General features: G+C 51.5%; 7 protein-coding genes across 7 annotated transcripts; 4 read left to right on the top strand and 3 right to left on the bottom strand.

Annotated features, from left to right (window-relative positions):
- The first annotated feature begins 106 nt into the window (after positions 1 to 106).
- P153DRAFT_31630 (uncharacterized protein) lies at positions 107 to 538 on the top strand. Its single transcript, XM_033664986.1, has one exon. The coding sequence runs from the start codon at positions 217 to 219 to the stop codon at positions 463 to 465; it is 249 nt and encodes an 82-aa protein (XP_033523477.1). The 5' UTR covers positions 107 to 216; the 3' UTR covers positions 466 to 538.
- Positions 539 to 2,238, top strand: P153DRAFT_367363 (CDC50 family protein-like protein). Its single transcript, XM_033668256.1, has 5 exons — positions 539 to 670; positions 726 to 762; positions 854 to 1,743; positions 1,798 to 1,960; positions 2,013 to 2,238. The coding sequence occupies exons 1-5, from the start codon at positions 574 to 576 to the stop codon at positions 2,098 to 2,100; spliced, it is 1,275 nt and encodes a 424-aa protein (XP_033523476.1). The 5' UTR covers positions 539 to 573; the 3' UTR covers positions 2,101 to 2,238.
- Positions 2,239 to 2,611: 373 nt separating this feature from the next.
- On the top strand, positions 2,612 to 3,376 carry P153DRAFT_367362 (uncharacterized protein). The gene has a single exon (XM_033668255.1). The coding sequence runs from the start codon at positions 2,670 to 2,672 to the stop codon at positions 3,189 to 3,191; it is 522 nt and encodes a 173-aa protein (XP_033523475.1). The 5' UTR covers positions 2,612 to 2,669; the 3' UTR covers positions 3,192 to 3,376.
- A 303-nt stretch (positions 3,377 to 3,679) lies between these two features.
- P153DRAFT_291877 (glycoside hydrolase family 17 protein) lies at positions 3,680 to 5,632 on the bottom strand (the record flags this gene model as incomplete). Its single annotated transcript, XM_033663798.1, has 3 exons — positions 3,680 to 4,262; positions 4,347 to 4,522; positions 4,667 to 5,632. 3 exons carry the CDS (start codon positions 5,630 to 5,632, stop codon positions 3,680 to 3,682), a joined length of 1,725 nt encoding a protein of 574 aa, XP_033523474.1.
- Positions 5,633 to 7,341: 1,709 nt separating this feature from the next.
- Positions 7,342 to 8,713, top strand: P153DRAFT_367359 (N-terminal nucleophile aminohydrolase). Its single transcript, XM_033668254.1, has 6 exons — positions 7,342 to 7,427; positions 7,477 to 7,498; positions 7,553 to 7,565; positions 7,619 to 7,697; positions 7,747 to 8,090; positions 8,174 to 8,713. The coding sequence occupies exons 1-6, from the start codon at positions 7,425 to 7,427 to the stop codon at positions 8,448 to 8,450; spliced, it is 738 nt and encodes a 245-aa protein (XP_033523473.1). The 5' UTR covers positions 7,342 to 7,424; the 3' UTR covers positions 8,451 to 8,713.
- Positions 8,714 to 8,722: 9 nt separating this feature from the next.
- On the bottom strand, positions 8,723 to 9,406 carry P153DRAFT_357545 (uncharacterized protein; the record flags this gene model as incomplete). The annotated part of the gene is made up of 4 exons (XM_033666742.1): positions 8,723 to 8,879; positions 8,938 to 8,991; positions 9,222 to 9,268; positions 9,356 to 9,406. 4 exons carry the CDS (start codon positions 9,404 to 9,406, stop codon positions 8,723 to 8,725), a joined length of 309 nt encoding a protein of 102 aa, XP_033523472.1.
- A 351-nt stretch (positions 9,407 to 9,757) lies between these two features.
- Positions 9,758 to 11,630, bottom strand: P153DRAFT_376373 (MFS general substrate transporter; the record flags this gene model as incomplete). The annotated part of the gene is made up of 6 exons (XM_033669652.1): positions 9,758 to 9,978; positions 10,030 to 10,456; positions 10,508 to 10,749; positions 10,800 to 10,860; positions 10,964 to 11,122; positions 11,208 to 11,630. The coding sequence occupies 6 exons, from the start codon at positions 11,628 to 11,630 to the stop codon at positions 9,758 to 9,760; spliced, it is 1,533 nt and encodes a 510-aa protein (XP_033523471.1).
- Positions 11,631 to 12,106: the final 476 nt, after the last annotated feature.

Genomic DNA, 12,106 nt, shown 5'->3' with positions numbered 1-12,106 from the left:
CGATGCATCAAGTGTGATGGACGGGTTTGTTTTTCTTCATTTAGGTCATTTAGCATATTGCACGCCGCATATTGCATTCGAGAGGTCGGTGTTTGGGCTTGTTTTCTACATGGGCACAGATTGATTACTACATGGGCGTTCATTTGGCGAGGACATGTATTGGTGCGAACGGGATGTTCAGCCACGGCGTTTGTTGTTTGTCTCTTCTTTGTATGCATGCGATACCCAACTCAACATGCACCAGCATATCATGTCACAGTCCAGGATGGACTTTCGTGCTCTCTACCACGATGTAGTCTAGAATATCATCATTCCACACTTGATTACCTCACTCTACTTGTGACCAGGTGCTATTCATGTATGATGATGACAGTCGACCATGCAAGAGGCAGACCCTGGATCGAGGGTGGTGGGTCTCGGAGACGATGCGGGGAGTGGGCTGCGTGGTGGCGCGGCTGTCACTAAGCTGGAACAAGGCTTGGCCAAACGTCGCGTCCCCGTCAGCCGCAACAACCTCACCTTTTCTCCCACGCCGGCCCTCGACGCGGAAGTGCGCGGAACCCGATCGCCAGCATGTCGCAAACACAGCAGGTGCAGCACACCGACTCGATCAACAGCCAGAACCCGGCCCACGACGACGCGAAGAAGACCAAGAGCAAGCGGCCGCCGAGTAAGCGACACTAGGGCAGAGTGCATCGCGCGCGAGGGAGCTGACAGCAGGACAGACACGGCGTTCCGGCAGCAGCGACTGAAGGCATGGCAGTATGTGTAGCATCACGTGTAGCATCATGTGCAGCATTGATGTGGGAGAGAGAGAGAGAGAGAGAGAGAGAGGCTGACGACCCATCCACAGGCCCATCCTCACGCCCAAGACGGTGCTCCCGCTGTTCTTCGTCGTCGGCGTCATCTTCGCGCCCATCGGCGGCCTGCTGCTCTGGGCAAACTCGCTGGTGCAGGAGCTCTCCATCGACTACACCAAATGCGCCTCGTCGTCGCCCTCGGTCCGCGTCGACTTTGACGCCTCGCAGCCAAACGACCTCGAGAACATCCCCTCCAGCCGCGTCTCGGCCACGTTCAAGACGGCCATGACCTCGGACCCCCAGTGGGGCCACGGCTTCGAGACGTACACGTGGCCGCTGACGGGCGTCGAGCAGAACACGACCGTGTGCATCCTGAGCTTCACCATCCCCAACGAGATCAAGCCGCCCATCCTCTTCTACTACCGCCTCACAAACTTCTACCAGAACCACCGTCGCTACGTCAAGTCGGTCGACATCCAGCAGCTCAAGGGCACCGCACGCACAAACTCCGACCTCAACGACGGCGACTGCGATCCCCTCGCCCTCGCCCCCGATGGCCGTCCCTACTACCCGTGCGGCCTCATCGCAAACTCCATGTTCAACGACACCTTTGGCAACCTGACTGTTGCAAACCCCCAGCAGAACGGGGACCAGGACTCGGCCAAGTTCTACAACATGACCGCCGCCGGCATCTCCTGGAGTCACGAGGGGGACCTGTACAAGAAGTCGGCCTACAAGCCCGCCGACGTTGTGCCCCCGCCCAATTGGCAGAGCCAGTACCCCGACGATGGCTACAACACTGTCGGTCTTCCCGACCTGCACACATGGGAGGCCTTCCAAGTCTGGATGAGGACTGCCGGCCTGCCCACCTTTAGCAAATTGGCCCAACGGAACGACGATACGCCCCTGACCATTGGCACCTACCGCTTGAAGATCTACGACCGTACGCTTCTCATCCCCTGCACTGATAGAATGCATCATGCTAACCCGTGTCCAGGTTTTGAGGTCGAGCAGTACAGCGGCACAAAGTCGATTCTGATCTCTACCCGCACTGTCATGGGCGGCAAGAACCCCTTCCTCGGCATCGCATACGTCGTCGTTGGCGGTGTCTGTATCCTGCTGGGTGCTGGGTTTCTCGCCACCCATCTCATCAAGCCAAGGTCAGTCGCGTATTCGTGCATATGTACATGTTACACACTGACACACATGCAGAAAACTCGGTGATCACACCTACCTCACTTGGAACAACGACCAACCCAGCACGGCAACAACCACTGGTCGCAATGTTGGTGGTGCATAAACGAAACTCGCAGGATATTGCTCTATATAATTGAGGCGTTGATTTTGCTTCCTTGCTTCGGTTCTTTGCGCTTAGATCATGATTATAGCCTTACACTTGATATTGTACGTTTATCATGTGGTGTGGCTGGTGAGGAGTTTGGGTGTTAGGAGAAAGACTGGGTTATTGTCTCTCTTGTCTTTTGAATGCGATTTACTATAACCCACCATGATCACCCTCAATGTGACTTACTCGATAGGTTGAAAAGTTTCAGCTGACGTTGAACATAGTGAGGATGTGAATAGCACTTTTACCGTAAGGTCAAATAATTTCATCAAATTTTGGATTTAGATCGCTGGGCCTAAAGCCCGTACGGTTATATTCGACGAGAAATCGAGCATACAAGACACGTGCGAGTGACATGAACGCTAAGAATAATGGGTAGGAGAGGAAGAATAGGTGTAGGGCCAAGCTTCTCCTGCAAGCCGACGCTTCCATGAGTGGAGGACCACGTGTACGCTCATGGCATGAAGTAGCACCGCAAGGAAGGTGACATTAATTAAAACATGGATTAACAGTCAACCACAGAAATGAGCCAAGAAGCACCTTTACCACTATACCTCGACAAGAAGCCCCTCATACCAACAACCCGACAAAACCCTCGTCTACATCCTGCATTCCACCCACCCTACTCGAACCAAACAAACAACTTACACCACACCACACCCACCAATCCCAATCACTCCTCACAATCGTACAAAGATCGCAAATCAGCGCCACCCACACCCCCTTGCATCACCCTGCAGCAAACCCCGCCCACCTACCACGACCTTCCCTACAAGTATAAAAACACAATGCCGCCTATTCACCAACCCCACCTCCGCTCATCCTCCACATCACGCCTAAAACCACCCTCCGTCTTCCGCTACATCCTCATCCTCCTCAAAGCTCGCCCTACAACGACACACACCGACGCATTGTTCATACAATCATCAGCTCGGAGTGCGTCAACGACAAAAGTGTCGAATAACGGTACGGCGGGAAGTTACTTCGGGATTGAAGCAGTCCTTGTGCGAGAATCGGAAATAAGTCTGCCGCCGTACGAACCTTGATATGGCGACTATTGTCTTCGCGTCTGTGAATTTGGCCAAGAATAGTGTGTCAGGGGTAGAGGAAAGAAAGTCTTCTTGGGATGCCGGAGTTGGAGTGGATATGCAAAGGAGTAAAGACAATGGAGCAGTGGCGGACGGTCCGGATGTGGGGGATGCGTGTGCGGTTATGTAGGATGATAGTGCTATTCATTGTCTGTGATTACAAGCTTCATCTTTTGTTCTGCATACAAGTTTCCGTAAGTGAAGACGACAATGTAGAAGATGTATACTGAAATCACCTGAAGGAGATATGTGCTTGGTAGAAAAGGATAACATGAGTTACCAAAGGGGAAGTCACTTCAACAACGATACAACCTAAAGGAGAAAGGCAAATTGCTCAAGAACGATTACATTAAACTAACGCAGAGATCTAAACTCTGATTTGACATCATATGAATACAAAAACAACCTCGACCGCGAAAATAACGATACTGTGATGCACATCAAACTCAGCCTAGCACCGACATGAAGAGACCTAGCGGAGGTGAAGTCATCTGAAAGAAGTCCATTGACAAGCCGCCAGAAGAGTCGACTTGATACGCAACCCTCTGTCCAGCTTCGCAAGGCAGACTGACAACGTTGTACTGACTGCCAGCCTGTATAGAAGACACGCTACCCACTGTACTGAGAGTGCCAACACCGCCACCACTAACGTCCGCCAAGGCCGTTTGACTTCCCAGACGAGATACACTGATACCTCCAGGCGATCGGATCTTGACTGGTGCGAGGTCTGTAAAGGGAAACGGTGGCGGCATGTAAAAAGCAAGGCTGCAGGTTTTGCCCTGATGCTCGGGGTGAACATCGAAGATGAAAACAGTGGAAATGGTAGTGGACAGCTGAGCCAAGTAACTATTTCCCATAACGTTCTTCGGGTTCGCCTTGTCTATGGGAATAATAAAGTGAGGCGCTTCGAAGGCGCCTTGGAGGCCTGTAGGATCGGTGCTGGGAATTGGTAGATCTTCAAGTGACAAAGCAACCGCAGATGCTTCAGTCGGTGTCGGCGAGTTGGGTGCGATCACAGCATCGGTAGAACTCGTGGGTTCGGTTGTCGAAAAAATACTGTTTAAGCGCGCTACACATTGTTAGCAAAAGATGCTTCATGAGTAACAACATCACCACCCCCTCTTACTCGTACTCAAAGATACAGTGCTCGTCGATATCCCAATCATACTCCCGCCGGTAGTCGCCGATGGGCTTACAGTCGTTGACGTCTTTGCATGTCCATTAGCCCGTGCATTCCAACCACAGGACTGTATAGCCCAGGTTGATGAATGTACGAGCGAATGTGTGGACTTTATGCTAGGACAGTCGAAACGTGACTGGACAGGAGGCAAGATGTATGAGAGCACAAACGAAGCGACTGAGAGATTGTACAAGAAAAAGAGAAGGAGCGGTGACAACAAGCATGACAAAACAAATGGAAAGAGAGGGCTTACAGATTTGGCACTCGCAGGGCAGGACAGGTCGAACAGTGGCTGCACCTGCAGGAGATCACCTGCGGGCTTAATGCCGAAGGACGGGACCGGGTTGCCCATCTGAACATCTTGCAGGATGTAGTAGAAAAGGTTGACGTTGTCCTTGACAAGTTGGCAGGTCACATCCTCCCAGTAGATGCGGGCATTATCCGCACTGGGCACGGCTTGGTTCAAAGTCTCGCCGGAGACGGGCCATCCGGTCTCGGTAACCCAAACAGGCTTGCCTTGAGCAGCAGCGGCGGTCTGCTCATACGCATCGAAGAAGAGCTGAGTAGAACCCTCGACACTGTTGGCCATAGTGGTCTGGAAATATGGGTACGCATCCATTCCAATGAAGTCCACAGCAGAGATGACTGCATTGTTGCTGGAGTTGGTGTAAACAGTCCATGTGTCGACGTGGCCGATTGGTGTGCCTTGAAGAGCGGTACCGCTAATGGCAGCGCGGGTCTGTTGGATGTAGTTGACCAACTCGTTCGGCTGGGCACCTGCTCCGGACTTGTTCTCGATTCCCGTGGGGGTAACGCGGTAGAGGTCTTCGCTGCCGACTGAAATACCAACAACCAAATCGGTAAACGCTGTGCCGTACTGCGCTATGGCTGATTTGAGAGCAGCAATCTCGTTGTTGACTACGTCTTGACCGGCTGAGCACCACATCCCCAAAAGAAGTGTGGTGTTGGTGTTGATCGCGGCCTCGATCGCCTCGATCACTGTGTTTGCGGTGCCGTGCTGAATCATGGTGTACAGACGGGCGCTGGTCCAACCATCGGTTCCAGGAAGTTGTTTGGCCGCATTGAATTCATATTGGAAGTCAACGAGCGTCTTCGCGGCGTCGTTGTTGAACTGGGCGCCGTAGTTGAATCCCTTGAGGGCTGCACTGGCAGTGGATAGGAGAGCCGTAGAGGCCAAGAGAGAGGAGTTGACGCGCATAGTGAAGATAGGTGATGAGGAGAGGCCCAAGATGAAGAGGTAGAATATTAAGAAATGGAGATGAAAGTCGTTGAGGCAATAGGCAAAGAAGTAAATATATGAAGGCAAGAAGAGCTATTTATTCGCTGACGTCTGGGCCGAGTATTGTGCAGGTACGTGCAGTAGCTGCAAGGGGAAGTAGCAAACGCCATGACGATCACGTCTGCAGGGATTCCAGATCCACATGCGTCCGTTCTCTCTCCAGGAGCTCATTTACGGTATAGAGATTGGATGTCCACTTGTTTCATTGCGATTACGACGCAAACATTTTGAACTTGTTTGAACATTGACTGATAGTTGCTGGTCACACTGTTCCATACAACGAGCTTGCAGAAGGCAGCCTTTTGTGAGGAAAGAACAAATGGAAGCCTTTCCTTTCCGGCTTGGCTAGCATTGTAGGCTAGTGTGGAGAACCCTGTCCTCAACCATTCTGGAAGGCGACGTCAACCACCTAAAAATAGAACTAGCATAAAATATTTACTTTGTGCTTTGTCGGCGAGTCAAACACCACGCAGCCACTCATCCAAAAGCAAAGATGTCGTTTACAGAAGCAACATCATCGAAGCCATTGCGAAGTCCTTGAGCATGGTGTGGCGAGTCGTAGAACGCGTGTCCAAGACTATCGAAAACAGTTGAACGTGGTGCGAATGAGATCACTGGAGGCGACCGGACTAATCGGCAAGGTCGCACCGAAGCCCGCGAACCAGATTCAATGCATCGCGTGTCGATACTTTGTGTGTACCCAGGATGACAGCTATCGATATATCGTCGAATGTGGAACCACAGTCGTCCCACGGGCAGTTGGTATGCAGGAAAGAGTTGCATCAATTGTTCATTTGACAGTCCAGCACTGGAGGCTGAACGTGGATACTGGCGACAACCACGTCAGGAATCTGGGTGATGACGTGGGAAGTTTTGCTTGGGAACTAAAGAACGAGCCTTTGTATGCACCAAGGGAGTCCGGCGTGGCGAATGTGGATCATCAGTGAGGCGCAGAGCGCTGGAGAGCGACGTTCGACTCCAGCACATGATACTTCGAGATGGATGATGAGTATCGTGATCAGCCTTACGGCAAGGACACTAGTCCAAACCAAGATGCCGTTAAAACCCGTTGATCGCTCGACGTGTGGGCGAGTATAGCTCTCCAAAGGGATAGAATGTCTTCCGATGGTATTTTTTCAAATGGTGAATGTGGCATATGAGAAGCCGATATGGTAGCAAATTCTCGAGGGCTTCAAAGTTACTATCAAGTTACCTTGTTCATCACATCCAGACAATCGAACTGACACATCTCGACGTGGTATCATAGACTTGCAAAAATGTTTAACGTCCAATACCATAGCATGCATTTTTCTCTTTGGTTTATCAGCAGTAAAGCTGACCATTTGTCTGTGCCAGCTTTGAGTTCTTTTTTCCACCGTAGCTTTTCAAACGCTCCAATAAGTGATCATGTCGACGCAGAATTGTAATACAGGCTCCAGAATTCCCGCGCTGATGGAAGAATCATGATGTTTGCAAAGTGGGCACTTTGGGGTGCAAGGTGCAGATGTTGACGATGTCTTGGCATTGCGAGCTTGGACGCGGTTCATGTTGCCTTGAAGCTCAAGCTCGAGAAACACACAACATTGCCGACACTGCTCCCTTTGCCTGTCCCGCGATTCTCCCTCGGCCTTGATATTCCAACCTCAGTGTCAAATCCTATTGTAGCGCGCTTCCTCGTTCTCGACATCTCCCCCGCACAAACGCCGCCAACATGGTATGTTCCCAGTTGGGCCCCGCTGAAGCTGTGTTGCTAACGCGAGCAGTTTATAGCACGAAGTGAATATGGTGAGTGGTCCCATTGTTACCTTGTTGTTTGATCTTGCTAATGGCCACCTCTAGATCGTGGCATCAAGTATGCACTCGCACCGCCCCCCGCTCCCAACCCGCCCGCTCACAATCAAACAGCACCTTCTCGCCCGAAGGCCGTCTCTTCCAAGTCGAATACTCGCTCGAAGCCATCAAGCTAGGCTCGACAGCAATAGGCGTACCTCTTCCGCTGCCCCATATCTTAGCATCCAACTCACACCCCGCAGGTAGCAACGGGCGAAGGCGTTATCCTAGGTGTAGAAAAGCGCGTCACTAGCACCCTCCTCGAGACCAGCTCCGTCGAGAAGATTGTCGAGATTGATCGCCACATCGGCTGTGCCATGTCGGGCCTACAGGCCGATGCCCGCAGTATGGTCGAGCACGCGCGCGTCGAGAGCCAGAACCACGCCTTCAACTACAACGAGCCGCTGCGCGTCGAGAGCTGCACGCAGGCGATATGCGACCTGGCGCTGCGGTTTGGTGAGGGTGCTGAGGGCGAGGAGAGCATCATGAGCAGGCCGTTTGGTGTGGCGCTGCTGATTGCGGGTTACGACGAGGATGGGCCGAGTCTGTACGTAGCCATCTCTTTGGGTGCTACTACATCTTGACAGAGAGGGGAAGAAAAGAGAGAATTCTGGGCTGACCAAAGAACAGTTACCACGCTGAGCCCTCCGGCACGTTCTACCGCTACGACGCCAAAGCTATTGGTTCTGGATCCGAGGGCGCGCAAGCAGAGCTGCAGAATGAGTTCCACAAGTCGCTTACCCTCGCCGAGGCCGAGGTCCTCACGCTCAAGACGCTCAAGCAGGTCATGGAGGAGAAGCTGGACAGCAAGAACGTGCAGTTGGCGAGCGTAACCAAGGACAAGGGCTTCAGGATCTACACAGACGCGGAAATGGAGGAAGTTGTTGGACGGCTGCCTACGAACTAGCGAGTGGCGAGAGTACACATGTATGAAACATGGTCTTCTTGAGCCATGTGTAGATGAAAGGGATACTCGAGCGTCTTGAGCGTAAATCCTAACCACGATAAAATGAAGCAACGTCTGAATGCCATCCTGATCACCGTGCTGCCAGCCAGTCACGAGCAGAAGAAATGTCTATTAAGCAGCCCATGCACTGATACACAGCATGTTAACGCTCAAGCCATGCTCCCTATTGTACATGATCCCCCCTCACGTCCTCCCTATCCCACAGAATGCATCTAAAATGGGTTGTCCTCGGGCGCAATCTCCTTGATAAAGTATTTGTTGATAACGGGGATCTTGAGCATAATGTCGTCGCGCACCTTGGGGACCTCGGCGAAGAAGAAGAGCGCAAAGAAGCCAGCAACGCCTCCGAATCCGCCAGCAAGTATACCGCTGCGGGGTGTCAGTATATATATAGGGCGCTTTTGCAAAGTCGGATGGGTAGGCGTACGCTTTCATCAGTGTGTTGGCGGTGATGCCGTGGAAGTTCTTTGCGATCTTGTATCTGAGAATCGTGCGTTAGTTCCAGATTCGACATGAACGTGGCCCGGTGGTTTCGGAATAGTGTGGCGTGGTGCATCCGTCTCTTCCTATGCTGCCTCTGACATGCGAATGTGTGCCGTCCGCTTCTTCGCAATCCTCCGCCTCATGCTTTCCTTTTCCCGCCCACACCCTCTCATGCCCTCTCTTTCCTAGGCCCTCCCTAACTGCGCGAAAAAGACCAGAAGTACGTACTGAGGACCAAAGGGGCTTCGGTAAGCCTTGTACGGACTGCGCTGGCTCTAAGCTCCTGTTAGCCTCCCGTCCTGTCTCCCCCCACACTACCCATTTCTCCTCCACCTCTTCCTCTCAATGGCGGGTGAGCTTACGAAAGCAGCAATCGACTTGCCCTGGACGGGCGGGGCGATGGGGTGGCTCATGATTGCGGTTGCGTGTGTCGTGAGGCGTGAAGTGACGATGCAGAAGTCGAAGTTGGTTGACGAAGGTGCCGGGACAGGCTTGGCGTGGGCCAATCAACAAACCGGGATTTTGCGGGTGTCAGCAAAGACATTGGAGATTCGACTTCACTTGTTGTTGGACAAGTTGACGGAACTATGCGTTTATCGGCCTGTAAACATCTACCAGCAAATAATCTTATACTCGATTGTATCCACCCTCTATTGCGCCTGGGTATTTCCACCTTTCAAATCCAAACCACCAAACACCCACTTCTAAAATGTCAATTGAGCAACCAACTCCCGTCTCTAACCCGTGTTTCAACTACCCCGTTTCTAAACCTGATTGTCACCCTCCTTCTTTGCTGCCTTCTTAGTATCGATGTTCTCTCGCCATTCTCTCCCATACAACGCAGTATAATAGGTAGCCGCCGCACCAGCCATAAGAAAAAAGGCGCCGATAGTGGAAAACCATCCCACGCCTATAGCTCTCACAGCCGGAAGACAAGCAACAGACGCAGCAGCAGCAAATGTATAGCGCATGAGATAATTCCCGGCTATCATATCATCAGTTTCTCTCGTGTCTCGAGGATTTGGAGGTGACTTACCAACGACTTCTGCACTCCTTCCCTGCATAACATCTAGGCAGTATGCATTCAGACTTGGAAAGCAAAACAGTTGCGCTACGCCTTGCAAAAACATCATAGCGACGGGCAACGCGACACCACCGACCCTCTTCTCAACACTCCAGCCATAGATGATCATGCATACTGGAATTACTCCGCCTAAGAAAGGTAGACAACTACGCAAGCGGTCTTCAGCAATGCGTGTACCCCGGATACGGATGTATTTTTTCACAAAGTGGTCAGCCCATCGGCCGCCAAAGAAAGTACCGAGCAGATAGCCGCAGCCTGGAGCGATGTAAAAAAGGCCGGATTGCATTGGCGAGGAGAGATTGAAACGAGGGTTGAGGACGTATCGGATGGGCGTCAAGAGAGCATACATGTTCCAGACCAGAGATGATGATGCTAGAGCCTTAATATGTAATTAGTGATGTTTCGTGTGTGTCTAGTAGGTTCGACGTACAGCGAGGAGTAGATTTGGATAGCGATAGAGACGAACGACGCGAAATGGGTTCAGCCATTGCCACATCTTGCGCGCTTTCGCAGATGTAGGAAGGCCTTCTAGCTCATGCGCACGCTTCTCGTGGATCGTTTCTGGCTGGAGGAAGAAGCAAAGAATCGTCGCCGTGCCTGCAAGAGCAGTTTGCAACCAGAAGATGTCGCGCCAGGTGCGGAAGGTTACGATGATACCTCCGATGAATGGACCTAATTGACGTCAGTAGATGGATAAGAAAACTCTAGAGGTGTAAGCCCACCTAGAGCAGGCCCAATGAGAGTGCCACTCATGAACCATCCAAGGGCCGTTGCGCGTTCAGTCTATGATGAAATTAATCATGATTAGAGAGTTTTGAAGGGACATGGCAGTGGTTTAACGAGACGATGTAAAATCATATTGCTAACAGAGAAAGGCGGTACGCACTGGTTTGTATATGTCCCCAATGACTGCACTTCCAACAATTAGAAAAGCAGTCCCTTGGAATGCGGTAAGAATTCTGAAAACAAAAAACGACGCCAAGTTCGGTGCCAGGGCGGTGCCGATAGAAAAACCAGTGAAGAGCGTGGCGCTGGCAACGGAGACCTGTTTACGATGTTAGTAACTCAATATAGAATGACATTGCTAGTTTTCTCGGATAAACCAATGTGACGCCGATGTAGATGCGTACCCATTTTCTCCCATAGATATTTCCATACGGTCCATAGAAGCAAGGGCTGATGCCCATGAACAACATGTACAATGCATTCGATAGATTGATGATTGACCCGTCACAACCATAAGTCGCTGCTACTTCAGGGACAGCAGACAAGACAGTGGTAGAAGAAGCTGGAGCGAGGAAGCTACAGAAAGACATGGCTGCGACTATAATCATCTTCCGGCGTTCGGAGAACCGGTTGTACACCTGGTCCAAGTCGCCGGTCGCAACGTAGCTGACATCAGCCATATCAAGGTGACTTGTAGCGGATATAGTGGTCTGGAGCTGGAGGCGGCCTTGTTCCTGTGGGATAATAGAAGCATACTGTGTCTGTTTTTCATGCTCGACTGGTTGTAGACCAGCAGGTGCTGAAGCGGATGTACTTGATTGTGCCATCGTGTGAATTCATGGAATGCAATGCTTGAAACAACAATCTTCAATGGGATGTAGAGTCATTGACCGAATAGAAAGTAAAGCCGAGGTAGGCATGGTAGGGTTGATCTCGAAGGCATTACTAGATATATATGTGGGAAGCAAGAAAGTAATGACTCAAATGTGAGTCGTATTTTACAGCTCTGCATTGCGTACAGGCGGTATCGATGCGTTGGGCCGTCATAGCCTACTCAAGCAACCACTTTTCCGAGAACATGTCTGCAATGATAAGACCATATATCCGAAAAGCGGAGTAGCTTGACCAGGGCACCGGAACTGTCACCTGTGCCGAACGCCACAACCGTTGTGATTGGCATTGCGCGCCGTTTCGTGGTGGAGTCGGTGAAGGCAGGACAGAATCCGCGCCCGGAAATAGTGAAACGATTTTTCACTAGTCGCTTGGCATCATGTTGGGTGAAGAAGGAACAACCGCGACGGTG

The sequence above is a fragment of the Dothidotthia symphoricarpi genome, assembly GCF_010015815.1.
Source record: "Dothidotthia symphoricarpi CBS 119687 unplaced genomic scaffold P153scaffold_11, whole genome shotgun sequence".
Classification (NCBI taxonomy): Eukaryota; Fungi; Ascomycota; class Dothideomycetes; order Pleosporales; family Dothidotthiaceae; genus Dothidotthia; species Dothidotthia symphoricarpi.
This window is presented reverse-complemented; position numbering and strand designations above follow the sequence as displayed.